Source organism: Haliotis rubra, unplaced genomic scaffold (genome assembly GCF_003918875.1).
Source record: "Haliotis rubra isolate DU_JTF1 unplaced genomic scaffold, ASM391887v1 Scf475, whole genome shotgun sequence".
Taxonomy (NCBI): domain Eukaryota; kingdom Metazoa; phylum Mollusca; class Gastropoda; order Lepetellida; family Haliotidae; genus Haliotis; species Haliotis rubra.
Genome location: NW_025767163.1, coordinates 504,769 through 525,493, shown reverse-complemented (window position 1 = coordinate 525,493; position 20,725 = coordinate 504,769). Strand labels below are relative to the sequence as shown.

Genomic DNA, 20,725 nt, shown 5'->3' with positions numbered 1-20,725 from the left:
GTGTGAGGAAACAATACAGTTAACATCAAAACAACTGCAAATTATATGGTGTACGACTCCGATAATATCATGCACATTATATCATATTATATCAAATGGTAATGACGGTATGGCAAATTGGGGTTCATGATAGATAACGTAAGGTCTTGGTAGTTTATATTGTAAGTTTTGTAAATAATATGAATTCACGGATTACGTGGAATAAAAATGTGACTTCAATCATTATGCTACTCGGGTGTTCGAAAGAAGGGTGTGTTTGAGATCATATAACCGTATATCCGTAACATCAGATAGTGTCTTCTATAGCTGAGCGGGGCCACGTACGTGTGCACGTCGTCCAGATCAACAATGTTATTGGTTTGTCTACTGAATGAGTGAGTGAGTGAGTGAGTTTACTTTTACGCCGCATTCCAGCTATATGGCGGCGGTCTGTAAATAATCGAGTCTGGACCAGACAATCCAGTGATCAACAGCATGAGCATCGATCTGCGCAATTTGGAACCGATGACATGTGTCAACCAAGTCAGCGAGCCTGACCACCCGATCCCGTTAGTCGCCTTTTATGACAAGAATGGGTTGCTGAAGACCTATTCTATCCCGGATCTTCACGGGTCACTGAATGAGTAATCATAGGACTACATTAAGTTTCAACAGCACATAGAATAAAATGCTCTTGACACAATCCTGAAAACAATAGTTATGGAAATAACGACACCCCTATCGCCTCATTATATCTGTGTGCAACACAGTTGGAGTAGTTCATCATTACAGAAGCAAAACTGAAATGGATGATTCATTCTGTCATATTATCACAGATGAACAGATTCAGTTAGGCCTCATCACAGAAAATGCTAAGCATTTCCTGCCTTATTGATTGCATCCGACAACCACTTGATTTGCTTAAAAAGGCATGTGCTGTTTGACTGACACAGCACAGTATTACTCCTGTCAAGTGACTAAAATTTACGTCACTTCCTCCCTGGGTCATTCTTGTACAAAGCATCATAGGGGCATACTGATTGTGCTTTTTCGTGTCATGGAAACCAAACACATCATCAACAAAACTGCCAGGACAAATATAGCAAAGGTTGAAAAACATAAACCTGTCATGACATGTTCGAAATGTGCGTGATTAAACAAACAACTTGGCCTGATCGATGTATCTTTCATGGAAGAATAATAAAAGTTTTGTTAGTTCTGCTCTGACTATTTTAGCTCTGGACGCGAGCTCAACAACACCTGAATCCTACGTTTCCATATAAAGGAATCTGAAAGACACACTACAATACATTAAAGCCACAGATACGGATTTCCAACTGGTTGACGTGTGATGAATAAAGTGAAATGAGTGTGAGTCATGGACATCCTCGAAGAGCAAATCCCAGCAATACATTGACCGGTGTCATGTGTGCCAAGTTTCAAATCAGAAACGCGAACTGCCTTTTTGCTTACTCTGACGAACGGCATAACACTTAGTGTTACTGGAGCTGATACCCATATTTATCAAGCACAAACAAGGATAGCGTGATTTGGAAAGGATTTTGGAAACATGCAACTGGCTTGATCAGTTAATGCAGACCTCAGCATTTTTAAACTTTTGAAGGATGGATTTGGACGTTTTTATGCAAACGCATACGTCTTAGAATTATGTTTTTTTATTATGTATGTCATGGTGAAGTTGCAATTTATGGATTTTACGAATGTCATCAATGTTATCTTAGTATAAAAATATCAATATCCTTCAAATGAGTAGACATGGCAGCTGACGGTTTCTCCTATTCAACTATGTTTGTTTGTCTGTTGAACTGAAAACAACATGCCACCTTTTCAACGGTGGTCTGCAATTAATCGATTCAGGACCAGACCACCCAGTGCCTGACATAGCGAGCTGCACCATGCTATGATATACATCAACCAAGTCATCGAGTCTGGCCATTCGAATCTATTACTGGAAACGAATATGTAGGTGAACATACAATAACATCGGATTGAATGTCAATGATGATGAGTTCAGAGCTGAGGTATTTTTTTCATTTGTTTTCTAAAACCTGTTTCCCTTAAATGGATAAAGCTGGAAACAAATTCTTAACTGAAATATCACTGAAAACTGATCTAATTAAAACCGAGTCAAGTTAAACTCTGACTAGATTACATGATCTTATCTGCTATCGAGATATAACTATTATGTTACTATCCCGGACCTTGCTGTTATCATTTAAATAACTAAAATTGTTATTTGGTTTATTTAGTATAGCAATAAAATATTCCGTCAAAAAATGTATAACACGTCACCGTCAAAAACGTCATTTTATCCTTGATGACGTAATAATAACACAATTGTTTCATTGATGTGTAACGTTCTGTCAGATCACAGCCTAATCTTCCAGTTTGTTCTTTTGATGATGTAGAGACAGTTTCCTTTGATTTTGTAACTACCAATCTCATTTAATGAAAATCAGTACTTTGAAATTCATTCAACAACTCAGGCAACTTGTTTCATGATATAACTGTGACCCACACACTCGCGTTATATTTTATATTATCATATGTGTTCTTTTGTCGTATTTCTTTATTATTACAGTATATATTGTTATACTATGCAATATTGCCGATGTGACTCTAAATCTTAACTCACTCACTCACTCTATTGTCGCATACCAGGAACAACATTTAAGGGAACTTCTTTCATTTCAGCTATAGATTTTAAAAGGCTATCTTTGTAGGACGAGACAAGCTAATGAAACCGGGGAGAAAACTCGCTTAAACACTGCATACAGACATGTATCAATAGACGTCACGACCACATTGTTCTTTGGTCGGGTACAAAGAAGGAAATGAAAGTGTACTTGATAAAGAATGCATAAATGCAATAGACATGTTTGTTGGTGACAAACTACAGGATGCGGTTGCCAGACGATTTGGTAAATATGACAGTGTAGCATCCCGAGTGTTCAAACAATATGGGCAAACACGTGTTGTTTTGAACCCATATATATTTTTAAATAATTTTTCAATAAAAAGGTGTCACAACTATTGACATCTTATATCTTTAATTAGATAAATATGTTATCAGTGTAATTGGGACATCAGACTGAGATTTGCATTAGTCGTCGAACGTCAGATGGCCACAGAATTTGTTTGACGAAAGCGCCCTACTATGCATCACGACATTTACCATAAATATCGCGTGAATCCACATAGTCTGTTCCAATACAATGTCGGATTCGACGAGGCAAACTCCTAATAAAAGGTCTCAATGTCAGTTTGAGTCATTCCATCCCATTCTTCATGCAGGGCAGCGCCAAATCCGTAGAGGGTTGTTGACGGTGATGCGCGTGCCGCCCAAGAACATCCCAGACAGGTTGGATGGGTGACAAGTCTGGTGCTGGCCGTGATAAGGTGGTTATGCATTCCTGTTTGGGGAACCCAGTAACAATATGAACCCCTGTACCTTTGCCTTGTCATCCTGAAATTCAAGACGACGTCCATGTCAGCTCGCAAATGGCACCAAGCGTGCCTCCAGGATTTTGTCACGGTCATACTGTCCGGTGACAGGTCCGTGAATATCATGTAGAGGTGCTCTGCGCCTACGCTTCATTCAGTTGCACCTCTCAAGAAAGTCCAACGAAAATTGGTTCAACGTTCCTCACTTCACACCAAGTCGTTAAGTATTGTAACGGTCCGTCAATCGCGGGATACCTTGTGGACATTGGGCATGCCAGTTCTCTGTAGCCGAATAAATAGGAATCGTCTGTACACTCACTCTAACAACACCTCTTGCTCTGTGAAGCTCACCTACAATTACCCGTGAAGGTCCTGGTTAGAATATTGATTTTCAGTAACCCATGCTTGTCGTAAGAGGCGACTGACGGATCGGATCGGATCGGGTGATCAGGCTCGCTGACTTGGTTGACACGTCATCGACTGTTTTCACCTTCACATTATGGAAAACTCATATACGAATTGGCGTGTTTGCACTGAATACATAACACGTTGTATATGAAATACTTATTTTCCAATTCCATTAACAAGCATACAACCCAAAACTGGAATATCCCCGACTTTTCTTCAACAGAATAACTATGCATCATCGTGTTAAGGAAAACATTTTCTTATTCATCTCTACGAAACCTGGTATCAAACATATGTGTGAGTTCGATTTCCAGCTCGTGATTGGCTACTCCATAGTGATGTCAGATTATGTCAGACCACTTTCCTGACTGAAATGCATTGATGTGTTGCTCGTGTTTAGCGATTGTTTCCTAAACATGTATTCATGCAATAAAACAAACTTAGGATAGTTAACAGCATGAATCTATGTCTTTCTAATTCCCTTTACCGTTTGCTACTTTAGAATCTAGTCATGAATTTAAAATGGCTTGAGCAATCACTGACACCTGTGTAACACAATTGTTTGAATATCGCCATTAAAGACAAAGGGCATGGTTCCCCCTGGACATATAAAATGCACAACATGAAGATCCATTCCAAGTCCCTAAGCTAATATATTGTTCATTCGTATATTAACAAATTCGCTGTTGACAATCAGAACCAAACAACAGCGTGAAACAATGTAGTACATGAACTATTTCCAGGGGTTCATAAGTGCAAATGGCGACACACTTTCTATTGAATCCATCCCACTATCTACAGGCACGGTACACAAGGGTCTGCTTTAATATTCCTCCAACGCAAATTTCATGTTAGACGTGTAGAGTGTCAAGACGTACAGTCACAATTCATCCTCGCCGTAACATCCCAAGTGGCTGACTGAAAAATATTTCTGTTAGGTCACCTTAAGGATGCGTAGTGATCAAGAAGTCGGGTGACATCACTCATTCATGACTGTGTTGTACATTATTTCGTCACTACAAGGAGAAAATCTGACCCTAATGTGGTGCGATTGTATGGTGTGTAAGAAACAGATTACTGTACGCGTGTCCGTCAGATATATTTGTCTTACAACTCGCTTTCGCTTGTTATATACATTTGGGAAGATCTCGTTGTTAAGATAAATGGTATCTGACAGACACTCGTATAGTAATCTGTATCTATTCTGTACTGGAACTGATGGGTACAGGAATCCGATATCCGACGACAAGTATAGGAAACAGGTTGAAAATTGGGTGCGTGAAATCAAGACGTCCTGTCATAGGAAAGGCTGATCTGTTTGATTGGCATTTTAGAAGTTGATGCATAATAAGAAGAAGTATAATACTTTATGGATAACAACTTCTTTATTTATTATGATGCGACGTTTCGGTATAGCTTCTTGTTCCGTTGTGAAACGTCGCATCATAATAAATAAAGAACTTGTTATCCATAAAGTATTATACTTTTCTTATAGGAAAGGCTGTGACACATTTTATCCCCGTGAACATTGAGCCATTAGTTTCGAGGTCGACAATACAGATTAATCGAGGACATGTTACGCTTTACGGATGGTAAACAACGTGTTTGGAAACAGGTCCAATCTGGCAGGGGTCGAAGGAAGATGTACGAAGCTGGCTTCATCTCGGTCAATCCTGGCATCAAATACAGCAACAGAAGGAGTCCGATAACACGGGAACATGACACGTCACCGCTGTGTGGACACATGATACAATCAGCAGATGCCCCAATTATCCCACGTTCAGATCAAAACTCCGTTCAAGGAAATCAATACACGTCCTCACCTGACCTCTTGTTTCTGTCTTTACATAATTCTGAATGGATTTAGAAAAACCAGGTAAAGTAATAAAATATGTAGTTCAAGGATTATTATCTTAGAACTCTACGTATTCTACCTTTTCTAGAGAAAAACTTATGCGTACATGTGAATCAACAAATGTGATAAGATAACAATGGTGGGCGCTTAACAAGGGAAGCAGTTGTTAATTTGTGTTGATTAGTTATGTCAATAAACACACAGGAATTGATCCAAGTATAAATAGTCCGGTCTTAGTTGTTCATTCATCTGATGAAGGAGTCCCAATATGCTCCGACACGTCGTGAATTTGACATCCATAAATTCTCACCTATTTCATTATAACTCTGACTATGCCATCAGCTTTGTATGGACAATGCCTTTTAGAAAGGTGTCAATGTAATATGTGCTAACAATGTAAGATATATACTTGGGATTAAATGTTCTTAATACAGTAATAAAGAACTGGTTTGGTTTGTTGAGTTCCTACCCAGCTTCGAATCCAAACAGTCAGAGACTGATCCTGCTCATCCACCTGGTTTCCACAATCCTGGCGTCCCGCCAACTGGTAGTTTAGATCACGATCATCACGTACTTTGTGGACCCCTCTGATAAGTGTAAGTTGGCGCTGCTTTCATGGCCGCTATGAGTGTGAATATGTAATGCCATTTACCAAAGGTAAAATGTGTTTTATCGGGACTTTACTTTCTAGGTAACGTACAAATTATGCAACTTTCGGTTAAGATTCCCATGAAGAGGGTATAATTAAGGAGTGAGATTGTATAATCCCTAATATAGCATGTAGCATGGCCACATAGCGAAAAGAACCATATTTTGCAGTGAACTAAGGACTTTTTAGATTATGATTATGATTATGTATCCCGGGGATGGAAGCATAAAGAAACATAATGATTTTATTACATTCTTTCTTTTTGTCCGAACCATTTAATCCACGAGTTAGTGGCCTTATATGTGACAACTTTCATTTTTTGTACCTACAGGCACGATCTACTTCTAATATAAATATGAATACAATAGCTAAGGCAAGTGTAACAACCCCATTGCAGAAACACATTACAAAGGCATGCTTTAAGAAGTCAAATATAAGTGTTTTTACATGATGCTTAAGTTTTAAACTGAAAGGCTCAATCAATACAACACGTCCTGGCTCATACTTTGAACAATAGGTCGGTAGTCCATGTTCTGAGGTAAAGTGTTATTAGTTTCGAGAACGTGCCACTGCACACGTTTTTGTACAAGCACTACCACGGCGATTGATCAACACAGTTACAATAGAACAAAGATAGGTTATATATTTCAAACATACTTATCACGAACGAAACATGTGATAAAAATAGATACCAAAGGAAATGAAAGTCCTTCGTTAAAAGCACAAACTGGCTAAATGCATTGGAGATAAGAGCATATTAAATATTCTTTAAATGAAAGTCATTATTCTATTGAAATATGTTTGTGATGGCTGGAATGGGGAGGTTAAACAGAACGTTTATAATAAATACTCTTTGCCGATTAAAATTCTACTCTCTTTTTCTCCTCTACATACATAAGCTATCCATTATTCCTTGACTACTCATTCCCTTCTACTTGACGCACGTGGATATTCCATTATTACTAGTATTCATTTTACCACAACACACATATAGACATCCCTTTCTTGTTTATTCATGCCCTTTTACTAAAGGCACAAGCGCATTCCATTATTATTTGTTTGCTTACTTATGCTGGTCGTATATGGGCGTTCAATCATTGCTTGTTTGCTCACTTTTACGATATATTTAGACATTTCATTGTTATTTGCCTGGTTGTGCCCACTAATATTAGTCATACACAGGCGATTAGTTGTTACTTGTATATAAGTCAATAATTTACGGATCACAGGTAATACAATTGTTAGCCATAAAGAATGCAATGATTTATGAAAACAATTATTACTTGTTGAAATGGAATGATAATATGGAGCAAATCGAATAATATTAACATGAATTATCAAGACGTGATGAGTCTGTTATGTTAAAAATCATCCCTCTTGCATTCAACTATAATGTTGGAAAGGATCATAAGGAATACGGAAGGTGACTAGCCAAAGAACGTGAGCATCGGAATTATCAACAAAAAACATCCAACCCAATTTAAATTGTATTGTATAAGTCATTGATGCTAAACGTTGATGCATAATTAATGCAAAGTCAGCGTAATTACAAAAGTTCGATAATGAACAGACAGTCAAACTTGTGAGTGGTCAAAGAGAGATTTTACATGTTAAATAACATTGCGACTCCACAATGAAAAGCTTGACAGATGTTCATGTAAATTGCAGCACACAACTTAAGAATCTTGACTGACTCCAATGGACACCTATGCAGGCAACAACAACTCTCATAAGGCTTGTTCCGGCTCAAGCAAGGTGTCTTGGCGAAAAGCAGAAGTTTATCCAAGAGATCTTTAAAGTTTTCTTTCAGGAAAAGAGGCAGGGAACAAGGCCAACCTAACGAGAAGTGTTAACTCTATCCAGAAAGACATATTTGAGTTTGAGTCTTGTTGTATGGGGTCTGACAACGACACGTATAGTGAGTGAGTTTATTTTAGCGCCGCACTCAGCAATATTCCAGCTTTATGGCGGCGGTCTGTAAATAATCGAGTCTGTTGTTATTTGTTTACTCACACATGCTACACATATACAGACATTCTATTATTACTTGCCTACGTATACATTTGACAGCCATATACCGTCATTAACATGTTCCTCATATGAGTTTATCCTCTCAAACTAGCCGTGTATAGGCGTCCAATTATTAATTTTCAACACATTCCAATAGAATTAAAACAGGGTTTAAAGGGTCGCTATTAACTGTTTGCGCTGAATAAAGAATTGTAATTGTGTTAACTCTTCTTCGCAATATCGATTATCAAATGCACACGCCGATACTTGAACTACATGTATTATTTATCCATGACAACAGCGTATGATGTTATAACTCTCCCTTTTTCCAGTCAACCATAACGTTGGACAGAAACCTAAGGAATAGGTAACTAGGTATTGTTCATCATGAATATAATTTCACAAAGACATTGGACAAAAGACAAGGTCGCCAAAATCCTGGAAAAACACAATGCTGAATGTAAAGAATATCATCAACTGTAACACATTAATCATGTAGGCATTCGTGGTAACTCTCTGACAATATTTATTTTGTTTTTTATATAATCAAGTCTGACTCTTTAACAATGCTCTTTACGCTTTTGTGAATATCGATGGATCATTGACAAGAACAAGTATGCGTGATCTGTTCGGTACCGACATGTGTCAGCGAGCCTGGTCACCCGATCCCGTTAGTAGCCTAAGATTACGATAAGCATGGGTTGATGAAGATCAAGTCCATCCCGGATCCTGATAGTATGTGAAGTCGGATAACTGGTTGTCTAGACAATGGACTTTGTGTAGCCCTCTGATAAGTGTAAATTGGCACGGTTCCCACAAACGAAAGCTACAGTGGTCAAATGAAACACATGCAATCTGAGGGTGATGGTGTGAGTTCGAATGCCCCCGTGTTTTGTTTTGTTTTTGTTTTGGAATCCCAAGCTTTGGGTGAGGCCCAATAGTGTTTTAAAATAATGTCACCCAGTGTTCTTGAGTGGTCCATTCAAAAGGTTTTATGCCTAGTTTTCCGTTGAGGCAAAGTGAAAGTTGTCTGAAGACATTATGCATTAACATTATGTATTTATTTTTCAATATCAAATATATTGAGCCAAGTAATTTGCCGCGTTTTTAACCTTGATCGCCAAGTGTTGATGTGTAGGATGTCAAAAGATGTGAGGGTGAGATTCATCCCATATCATTCTTTCTTCTTCTTGAGTTTCTAGATACCAATGATCAGCGGCTCGGGCGTAACAAGTAGAGCTACCAGAGAGATATGTCATATAAATGTGCTATCACAGTAACAATAACAAGTGACACAAGCCTTAAAAGCAATATGATTCAGTTCCATTGACGAGGCGTTCTTGGCAATACAGCGGCTCTCTTAAGTGCCAAGTGGAATTGCATTCTATGCTGAAGGTCATTGTCGTTAAGTGTATTGTCACAAAAACGATAAGGTATGCTAACATTGTCATGGATTGGCGAAAAGAAAATTTAGATAATACACAGATGAGAACATAACCTGGTAAGACATTTCTCTTTTGTCCATAAAACTAACATATGATTGAAATGAAATTCGTTTGTATTCATTTGATCCTGATATACCTATTCATTCCTCTATGCTAATACTTAAACAACACATGGGGTAGTTTCCATAACAACGCCGTAGTTCTTTGGTGTAAACGTTCAAAAATATTTAGCTAACCCCACTAAAGATGCCATCAGTCTGCAATCTTAACAATTGTATACATAACATGTTGCACTCATGTTCAATTAACATGATAAAACCCCTTTTAATGTCATATGAACTCTTTGCCAAGTGAACGATTTTGACTTAAGCATGAGAATGCGTTTAGGAATCACTATCAAATAGTGACGATACCAGGTTTTCACGACGAGGTGAGCATATCCTGCCCCACCAAGAACAGTTCTGAAATGTATACAGCAAGAAGAAGGAGGAGCTGCTGGAATATTCATTGACATGAAATTTTATGTCATCCGTCCTCTCGAAAAGCTTTGATGAGAGTGTTTGATCTTTTTCAATGCATTGATCCAGTGACAAATGAGACACACGAGGCGTTCTACATGGTTTCTAGGTCAGGTAGGTAAATTAAGGAATGGGAAGTGGATATGTATAGTTATAGAACAGCATCAGAATTTCGATATACCTGAAGCTGAAGATAAACTCAGTTTCTCAATTCTCCGCCAAATTCCTTTGGTTTTACTTGTCAATAGGAACAGAAATTCAGGTTCATATGGCGAGCACAAATAGTGTCCATGGGCAGAAATGTCCATCGTTCCACGTATTGTTTTCTCAGTAAACTTCATATGACATTTGTTATCATTTTTGTCACACTTTACTGACCCTATGTATATAGATATGTAACGGCATTTAAGGTCACCGCTTTTTTAGAAGCTCCTTAGATCAGAGAATGAAGTTATTCCTTACTTTGGTCATGTAGAAAGGTGGAATACAACGTTGAACAGTCACATATTTTGATAGAATTGAAATAAATATTAATGTATTTGTTCTTTCTGTGAAGATAAAGAAAGTCCTTCCTTGATTGTAGTTATTCTCTGTGATATTGTGGTACCTTTTGGGCCCATCGACGTATCTTTGTGTTCTTGCACATCAGTTGTCCTTTGAACTTACGGACTGACTTATTCACCAATCGACATTTCACTGTATGACTGCTTTAAAATCGAAAGCATCAAGGATGAAATGACAAGGTTATTTAGTAAGAATCCAAAGCTTTCTTTGACAAAGCTTTTCCTTTCTTCTTTTATGTTTCTGAACGACTCGACATTTGAAAGGTTCATACATTATTTGCCGTGGCAGAAACTTTGGGCACAAACAAGCAAACAACAAATCGATCATCGTTACTTAAGTAACCAGCCTTAAGTACCAGACTGTCGCATTTCACATCTTCAAAGAATCTGTTAAACCTGCTATGCGCTAATTGGTTTTGTTGATGTTGCACTCTAAATCATCAACAAAAAGTTCAAAGGGGGATCTTAAGGCTAAGGTCCCATGATATGGTATTTGAATTTCTTTTAAATGTATTTTAAATTTGTAACCAAAATTGGTAACAAATATTTAAATACAAGTGATCTCAACTGGTCTTCAAGTACGAATACAAAATTTCCAAAGATGATAAGTCGACTGCCGCCCTGTGCAAAGGTGTACGATAAGCAGGTTTGTGCTTTGTGTTACTGTGTTTTGTCCTGAAATCCCGAGTCGTCTTGAGTTACGGAACAGATAAAATTCGAAGAATCCTCTTTTAAAATACGAGGACACACTGGTATACAGTAGGAAAACGTAGAAATACGATTGCAAAGATTAAGGCCAGATGGACATGGGTATGATAAATGTACGTGAGCAATAATTGATGTGTCGGATTCCGGCCATTGTAAAGAATGTGTCTGTGTGACAGTCGTTCCTTACATAATTACTAGTGGTGTTCCGTTTAATTGAAATATTCGAAGATTGATCGAAGTGACCAAACGACCAAGCAATCGATCACATTTTCTCATAATCGAACACAAACGATGTTGGAACTGCTGTTTTAGTCTTTGAAACATTTGACGATGGAACATGACTTCGAAGTTGTCAGGGCCTGAAAACCTGTTTAATTCTTAGAAAACTCACTTCACTAACTGAAAAGTCATGACTGAATATTTCTTGAAGACCCCAGAAGGTTTATGTTAATGATATATCAACATCACTTTAAAGTAGCAAGGTGCATCATGTTATACATATCTGCAAAAACAACCTGCATAGGAAAATCTGAAAATTGACGCTAACCAATTTTTATCGATGATTGTTCGTTGGTAATGAAGCAATCATCAATTATGAGATTTCAACCAATTCCCAAAACTAATAATTACCCTCACTATTCTGCTTGATCTTGATGTACCTTTAGCACTTTTCTTGTGCGTCAGAGCATACAAGATCGTGTATGTCAAGTCAACTGCGACTAAGCAGAGGTGTAAAGTTTCATGATTGATTAATGAGTTTTGAGCCTTTCGTAAAGGAAGTTCGCAATGGTGAAACTACACGGTTTCATAGTAGCATATACACACAAACGTGACCCAACTTTGCAAACTGTTTCGCTATGACACATGTATAAAATGACCAGAGGTTTAGAAAATTACCAATGTGAGGAACACATTGTAATTGATGCACTTACGTGGTCATATGACCTATCCTGTATTTTGTGTTGTGATTTAATGTGTGTCTGGAGTGAAAACATTCGTAATAACTGATAACTTTCGGCTAAGTGAAGTCGTTGTTCAACTGTATATAGACCTGCTGTTGTGTCTGCCTCGCTTATCTGCTTTCGTGGGTATGTATATTTCTAGTTATTATGCTACTGGGTATTGTTTCAATCATGCATGTGTACCTTTGTGCGGAAAACCGATCAATATTGCCAGGATTACAGAAGACCTGATTCTAAGAGGGAATCCCCACGTAAGTACAACGTGTGAAACCAATTTCTGGAGTCCCCCGCCGTGATGTTGCTGGAATATTGCTAAAAGCGGCGTGAAGCCAAACTCAGTAAGTCAGTCAGTCCGTCCACATGTGCGTGTCCCTTGCGTGAGTACTTTGTTTGTGTTCACACGAACTGAATTTTAAACAAGCCTTTCACAGCAGTGAGGTGTCAAATCCCTGAAGGAAACAGAGGAGACAAAGTGCAGTTGTATTATCTGTACGTAAACCTGTCTTTCTTCTTTGTGTATACACGGCATAAGACCAACCAGACTTTTTTTTATCTATTTGAAAGGACATTTCTCAATACGCGAATGTTTACCGTATTCCAAGCGGCAAGCATTATTGATCAGTTTACAATGGTGTCTTTGTGTCTATGACTTCCCAATAGATACAGTGACTGAAGGTATAGTTCACGTGTAGCTATCTCCGTCATGAGAAGAGTCACAGGGTATAGTCTTAAGTGAATCAAGGGACAACACTGTTGCCATTTGTATAACCTACAGGGCAACGTGTTATCCAAATGACAGTGCAGGGTCATATTGCAGATACAACCTGCCATGATTGTTACCCAGTTCCGCCGATGACCTATTCCGTATTAAACATATCCTCTGACGTCACTGGCAGACAGATGTGTATGTCAGCGTCAAACTCCACGCAGCAATTTAAATGAACTCGTGTCAGCTCTCATTGAAGAGTGGAAGTGGAGTCAAGATGGTAATGGTCGACTCTTTAGAAGCAATCCTCGAAGTATTCGTACATGTCTGACCAAAGGAAGTAGTTTCCACCAATTTTAGTGATGTTGGCTGTCCAAAAGCGAATGCCGTATTTTAGCGCAGCGTTTGTAACGTGATCACTTCGTCAACAATCACAAAAACCCATCAGATCCAATCTCTTACTCCCCAGCAAATATATGATCGTATTATTTCCATTTGCCAGGCCAAAAGGGAACAGAATATGTCTTGACGAGCCCCACTATCCCCATCTAAATCATACGTGTAATATAGATTTAGACCTTTTTCCAATACCTTTGGCTCGATAATAAGCCTTTAAATAAAGGCAATTAAACCCTTTCCAAAATCACCAGACATAACTTGGAGGATCTCCGGTAAAGCAGGGTCCCATTTCATAAAATTATAGCTTTGTGAAACGGGGCTCAGGACATCTTTTAAGGTTTCGGCGAAGACCTCCTGTCAATGATTTTCATTCATAAAATCTCGGCTCTGTTTTGACTTCTAAACCCAATGGAATCCTTTTTGACAGAAGAGGGAGACTGCTTATTATCTGGCGTATAATTTTATGATGAGTTTAAAATGATTTTCCATAAAGTGGACAATATACCAGCTTACATGTATATATACGTGTATTTGACATTTGACACCGGAAATGACTTATGTCTATTGTTTATTCACATGTACGCACGGGAATGAAGGAAGGTAAAGGGCCACTCTTCTTAGTGATGTGTTTGAGTGACTTACACACCCTACAGAATGTCATCAACGGAGCCTGTTTGTTTCATTAGGAAGGCGTTGTCAGGAACTAAACAACGAGAACTGAAAGGTTTCAGTGTTGGGTTTGTAAGATTTACTTTGAAACCATTTATAACATAAACTGTATCATACTGTACTGTTTAAAATCTACTAATGACATGTAAAAATCCATATCCTCCTCAACTAAGCGACCTATGGCGGGTACTATGGTAACAGAGGATATGTCAACTCTATTGTCAACTCTATTGTCAGTACTGATTTGCAATGACCATTCCAGTCATTGTCGTGCAAAACAAACAGTGGAGAAAATTATGGATAGATAAGTTGGTAACGTGGCTTCTGGAATAGACGGAGGGCACATTGACCAACGCTTATAGTAGTGATTTCTTAAGAATACGCAAATGGTTTTGCGGCTTCATCTACTGGACTTTTAACAATAGACAGTGAAACAATGTACCGTTATGACAGATGACGTGCACACACGTCAGAAATCATGAGTCTTATGTTATTACCGTTTTGTACATCACTAACGGTACTGTGTCAATCGAGATATTATAACAGCAAGTTAACCCATATTGCATTGGAATCTCTAACTTTATTCCTTAGAGCGGGTAAAAAACTGCAAAACAATACAAAATCTGTAAATAGCTTCTACATAACAAAGCTTTTACATAACAAGGGACATTCTCCAAAAGCTGTATAGTGATCATGTAATATAAATTGTCTTTTTACTGAACTTGCACCGTGGTAAACGGGTCAACTTTCCTCTTTCCATACGACTGTGTTTGGATACATACATATACATACAAGCAAAATCTGCTAATCCAGATATCATTAAATCAATAATTTGAGAATGTGTCACGTGTATCTTATTGTGTGACAGAGCCAGGAGAAACACACCATTGTCATTACCATTCATTGCAAGTATCGCGGTGATTTATTAGCATTTCAGCAGCTTCGTTACAAATTGAAAAACTGTGTGTTCTACACGTACGTGTTTATCGATTTTAGAAACAGGACCTCAGTCTAAAAACAATTTGAATTCAACATGAAATGCAGTCAATGCACTTGTTTCCATTACAATGAACGTTAATGAGACGTTACTTTTATTGGACAAGATAACCACCAGGGAATCATATCAATTGGGTAACCGTACCAACACAAGGCTAGGTATGTGTCTGTCTGTTGCCTAATGCCGCACCAATCAATTTTCCTGTCACCGACGGGAACCCGTTAATCCAGTGATCATTGTCATGAACATTGATCCATGTAGTTACATGCACAAAGTAAACGATTGGGAACATCAATACTGCTGGATAATGTTGTGTTGAAATCTACATTGAAGGTTAATGGTTGGACGGAGATCATTATTCGTGCACTCAGTCAACATAGTATGTAACATCAACACCTTAGACGATTCAGCATTGATTTTCTACCGAAACATTCAACTGAGCCATAATTTTTTTTGTTTACATTGATTGGTTCGATGTCACCAGTACTATATCACGGCCTGTAAATAATTAAGTTATTATGCACAACATTCCTGAATATTGCCGCACAATGCCATGTATCAGTTCAATTCTGTATTGCATCCTACCAAGATGTTGAATGGGACCTCCTGATCAATCTGACGCCTCTAGCGACAATCATAGGTCTGTTTTTGCTATTTTATCACATCAAAAATCCAGAAAGAAGTGAGTGAGTGAGTTAAGATTCATAATAATAAATTCACAATACATACATATGATATATAAAACCCTGTCAACGAAAGACAGTAAAATTACTAGATTATCACAAAATGAGTTAAAACTAGCTAGCAGATATCTTAAAAGTAGAAAACTATTTGTGGACAATACAACGTAAAAGTGGGCTATTGATCGCCAACAACTGAAGGTAGATCACAACACTAGAGACCATGGAAGGAGTGCACATATAGGAGTGAGTAAGTTTTAGATTTACGCCGCTTGTTTCAGCAATGCGGGGATACCAGAAATGGGCTTCACTCATTGTACCCATGTGGGGAATTGAACCCAGGGATTCGGTTTGACAGCACAAATAGGTGAAAAATATGCACACAAACTAGTAGTCTGAAAAGTCAATCTCAGAAGGTGGTCATAGTCCAATAACTATGAAACATGTTGCAGGACATATTAGCGACATTTAATCTAACACGTATAAGATGAGAATGTTTTACGTTGAGGTTCTATTCTACTCATAGAAACATGCAAAATGGAACCTCAAATGTACACTTCAACCAAAACAAGTAGAGCATGATGAAATATAAACTTGATGTTGACAGGATGTATAACACGACAACCACTTAAGTACAAGTTACAAGTCAGACGATTAGAACGCGTCATCCAAGCTCATCTACATACTCGGACGCTACGTGTTGAACCGCCCATAACACAGTCATTGCCAACAGATGTCCAAGGTGGAGTCAAAGCCAAAAGTGGGGTAGTCGGGACTGGTCACATGTAATGTTTCAGGTGAGTAAAGATTCCGTTTGCACTTCCTTGATAGAGGTGCAATACTGAACAAACTTTATGGATAACAACTTCTTTCATTTCGTGAGTGCGACGTTTCGACACAGATTGTTATACCGTTGCCAAGCAGGAATACAGATTCTTGTACCGTCAAGCAGGAATGTAAGATGACGAGGAGGTGAGGTGAGGTGAAATTGGGTTTTACGTCGTGCTTGAGAATATTTCGCTCATATGACGAGGAGGGGATGGGGGTAAGTATATACACTTAATGTAACAAGGAAAACAGCATAATTAACATAACTATCTGTGCAGTAAGCTGATAAAGCCAGTGCGTTGACAAAGGGAACGGCGTGGAAGCCAAAGATTTCGAAGAAGTTGTTATCCATAAAGTTTGTTCAATATTGTAGGTCCCAACTTTTAAAATGCCAATCAAAGAAGTTGATAGAGATGGTTGTGTCTGGCTGCATCCCAAGAACCCCAAGCAACCTGAGACCTCATTACCGATTTCACAGAAGCTCGGTTATACTATGGGGTGGGTGGTATTACTGTCAGTGATCGAACTCCATATAAGGTTCCGGGACAGTACAACATGCTGCCACCTTTTGTTAATTCGTTAGCAAGGCCTGTGGGTCTTTTTCCTTCAGTACGACAACGCACGGGATTATCAACGCTCACCTCCTGCAGCACAACATAAACAGAATGCCATAACCAGCAAAGAGCGTATAAACTTTCCCTTACTGAACACTGAGGACATTTGTTCAATGGTCGCAAACTACGTTGGCTAAACTTCACCACGCGCTGCAACAGGAGTGGGACAGACTCCCTCAGATCGACATTGCGCAGTCTGCCTCGTCCAGTGAACGAATGTTTGACAAACCATGGCAGCATTGCTAAGTATTCCGGATCCAAAACCGTCAACAGTCGTATCCCACATCGCCCTTTAAGAACGTCGGTGGCCTACATCTACTGGCAATACTTCATTAATATAATGTGTTCCCAATTCGTTTATCATTCCAATATAACTGTTACTAGAAAGTGCTTACAATTCTCAAATATCCATTGCCAAGTTTCATCGACGTATCCCTTGTTGTTTTGAAGGGAATATTTTTAAGAGCAATTATTTTAGCGGCCGGACTGACATATTTGTAATCGAGTGTTGTTTTGTTAATAACACAACAGTCTAAAACAGATTTCAGTCGGAAGAACATTGACTGTTGTCACTATCCGACTGACAAATCGGAGAACATCTGATGTAATATTTGTTAATGCGCACATTCCAAGAACATGTTAACCCTTTGTGAACGAAGACAGCAGTGTTTTAATTTAAGAATCACATGTTATCACATGTATGAATTTTGAGCTGTATTTTGTCCTGTATTAGGAATAAATAGGATGTATTTAACCATCCAAGACAACCTTATGTATCTTTAAACTTTGCTAGAATATTGGAAAACATCACTAATTTCATGATTAACAGTAAATAGTAAGACAATTTAATGACGTGGAAAATTAGTGCTAACCTGGGTTAATTTAACCCTTATGTAACAGTTTATTAAACTACATGTCCTTTGACACAATCTGATATTTTGTAACGTTTGTTTTAATTTCGTATCAGGTATTTGGCATATTTTATACACATCGTCATTTTAATAAGAAAAATCATACATTGAACAAAGTCAACATTCTTCCCTGGCTACATGCTTTGACATTGAGGACGTATCACCAAGAACCATTACACCCATCCATTTGGACAGATTCAAATACTTTATGATTAATCTTAAAAAATAGGGATAATTTTCGTCTGAAACATCTTACGAGATGTGGCAGAGGATTAACCATATGTAAAATTTAAGGACAATATACAAAATCTTTTTCGTCTTGAAAACTGCACTGTTCACATCTTTCAATAATTAACAACAAAAAACTTAGTTCACAGATGACTGATGACTTTTCCAAAAGCCTCCTTAAACTTCAATACGTTTTTTGTTGACCACATACAGTATCAGCAAATAACACTATGTCATCAGCAAATTAGTGAGAGCGATTTATTTGCATATGAGGCCAAACGACCTACAGTACAAAATAGTACATAATATAATTGTTGAGTTACCAGATGTGTACATAGTATGGATCGAAGAAACGTGTTTGCTAACAATGTTTCGCAAAATAAACATATTTCAAATATTTCACAGACTTGTTGATGATATTAATATCAGAGGATGATCAGAATGGATTTTGAATATTTGCATACAAGAGACGTAATGCCCACTTTTGATGTTCTTTGGACATATTTGCATACAGAGACATACCCATACGACCTACAATAGTACAAAATAATAGTTACATAGTATGGTTGTATCGAAGAAACTTTGCTAACAATGTTACCAATTGTTGTACATAGTATAGATCGAAGAAACGTGTTTTGGACGTATTTGCTAACAATGTTTCTCAGAATAAAAAGAAACGTAATTCAAATATTTCACAAAGTTGTTAATGATATTAATATCTACGGATGTACAGAGACTTTGAATGGAGACGTAGTGTCCACTTGATGTCTTTGGAATAAGACGTTGCCGAAGACTCTCATAAAACTTACAGTGGTATATAACATGAGCTTCATCTTCAACAGCTTTACAATGCATTCATAATGCAACATTATCATTGACAGTAGCAAGACTTTTCCTGATTGCCTGAATACCGAGTATATTGCATCCAGATCTAAACATTGTAAAAATACGTTTATTATCATTACTAATATTAGACAGGAGATATTTTTCAGAGTTCAACAAGGATTTATGAGAATAGTAAAAACACAGTGATTTGCTGTCAAGAAGAGATGAATGCCACTCTTGGTGGAGACAATCATTAATTCTTTCAATAAATTTACATAAAAATATCTTTGGATCACCAACAGATTGTGTGTTCCATACAATTCCAAACCCATGTCTAAACAATAAATGCTTTACATAACTTGCCCAGGTTTGGCGTTTTCTAGATTCAATTGACAATAAAAATCGATAACATTGATAAGGGTATCTATCTGGGTGCAGGTGTAATAGTCTTATCCAATATTTGATGCATTTTACAAAATAGACATTTGACAGATGGAGTCGTCCGTTTTCCCCATAAGCAACAACATTAGGAGATCTGTAACCAATTTGTAACACGAATTTGCAAAACATACGATGGATAATTTCAATATTCTCTCTTTTTGGAAAACCCCAGATCTCAGCGCCATATGTAAGAATTGGAACAGCAAATTACAAACAGAATAATTGTACAACATCAGGATAGAATTGTATTTCACTAATATATAAGAAAACAGCGAAAGGCGTAACACGCATCCTTGACGCAGAACTTGTTGACAATAAAATACTGTTTAAAAAGACAATGTAGTTTTGTAAAACCTAACAAATACATGGATAAAATAAAAATACACCTGGAACCTATAAGTAATTATAACATACTTACCAGCTGCAGTATGATATACCATCAACACAAGCATTGATAAAGCTCCACTCCTCACCATCCTGCTGCTCGCTGTTGTCTGAAGCAGTGTATGTCATGGGATGCAATTAAGGATGCAGCTGATTTCTAAAGAACCGATCAATACTTACTGAAACCAGTCAATACATCTCTCTGCTAAATAGCTCTTTTACTGTAGTGATACCACTTATTGGTGCCGCCTTTTAGCAACTATGTGTAAAATATGTTCACTCAAAACAGACATCACTCTTTGCATTCTTGAATGCCCTTTTTGTGATACAGTGATGAACCAAGTGCATTAACATTTGGTTTGTTACAGTAAAGGCCTTTGTCGACGGATACGTTTTGTTGAGGGATAATAGTTTAATTGAATTTGATCTTGATCGAACTTTTCTTGCACAACAGAGGAGAGCGAGATTGTGTTATGTTCTA

At 37.8% G+C, this 20,725-nt stretch overlaps 1 protein-coding gene across 1 annotated transcript in view; it reads right to left on the bottom strand.

Annotated features, from left to right (window-relative positions):
• LOC124290813 overlaps positions 1-20,341 on the bottom strand; it is a 60,423-nt gene extending 40,082 nt beyond the window's left edge. Inside the window, exon 1 of the mRNA XM_046727639.1 lies at positions 20,279-20,341. Within this exon, the coding sequence (XP_046583595.1) occupies positions 20,279-20,336 (58 nt within the window). The 5' untranslated portion in view covers positions 20,337-20,341. The remainder of the gene's footprint in view (positions 1-20,278) is intronic.
• Between the last annotated feature and the right edge of the window lie 384 nt (positions 20,342-20,725).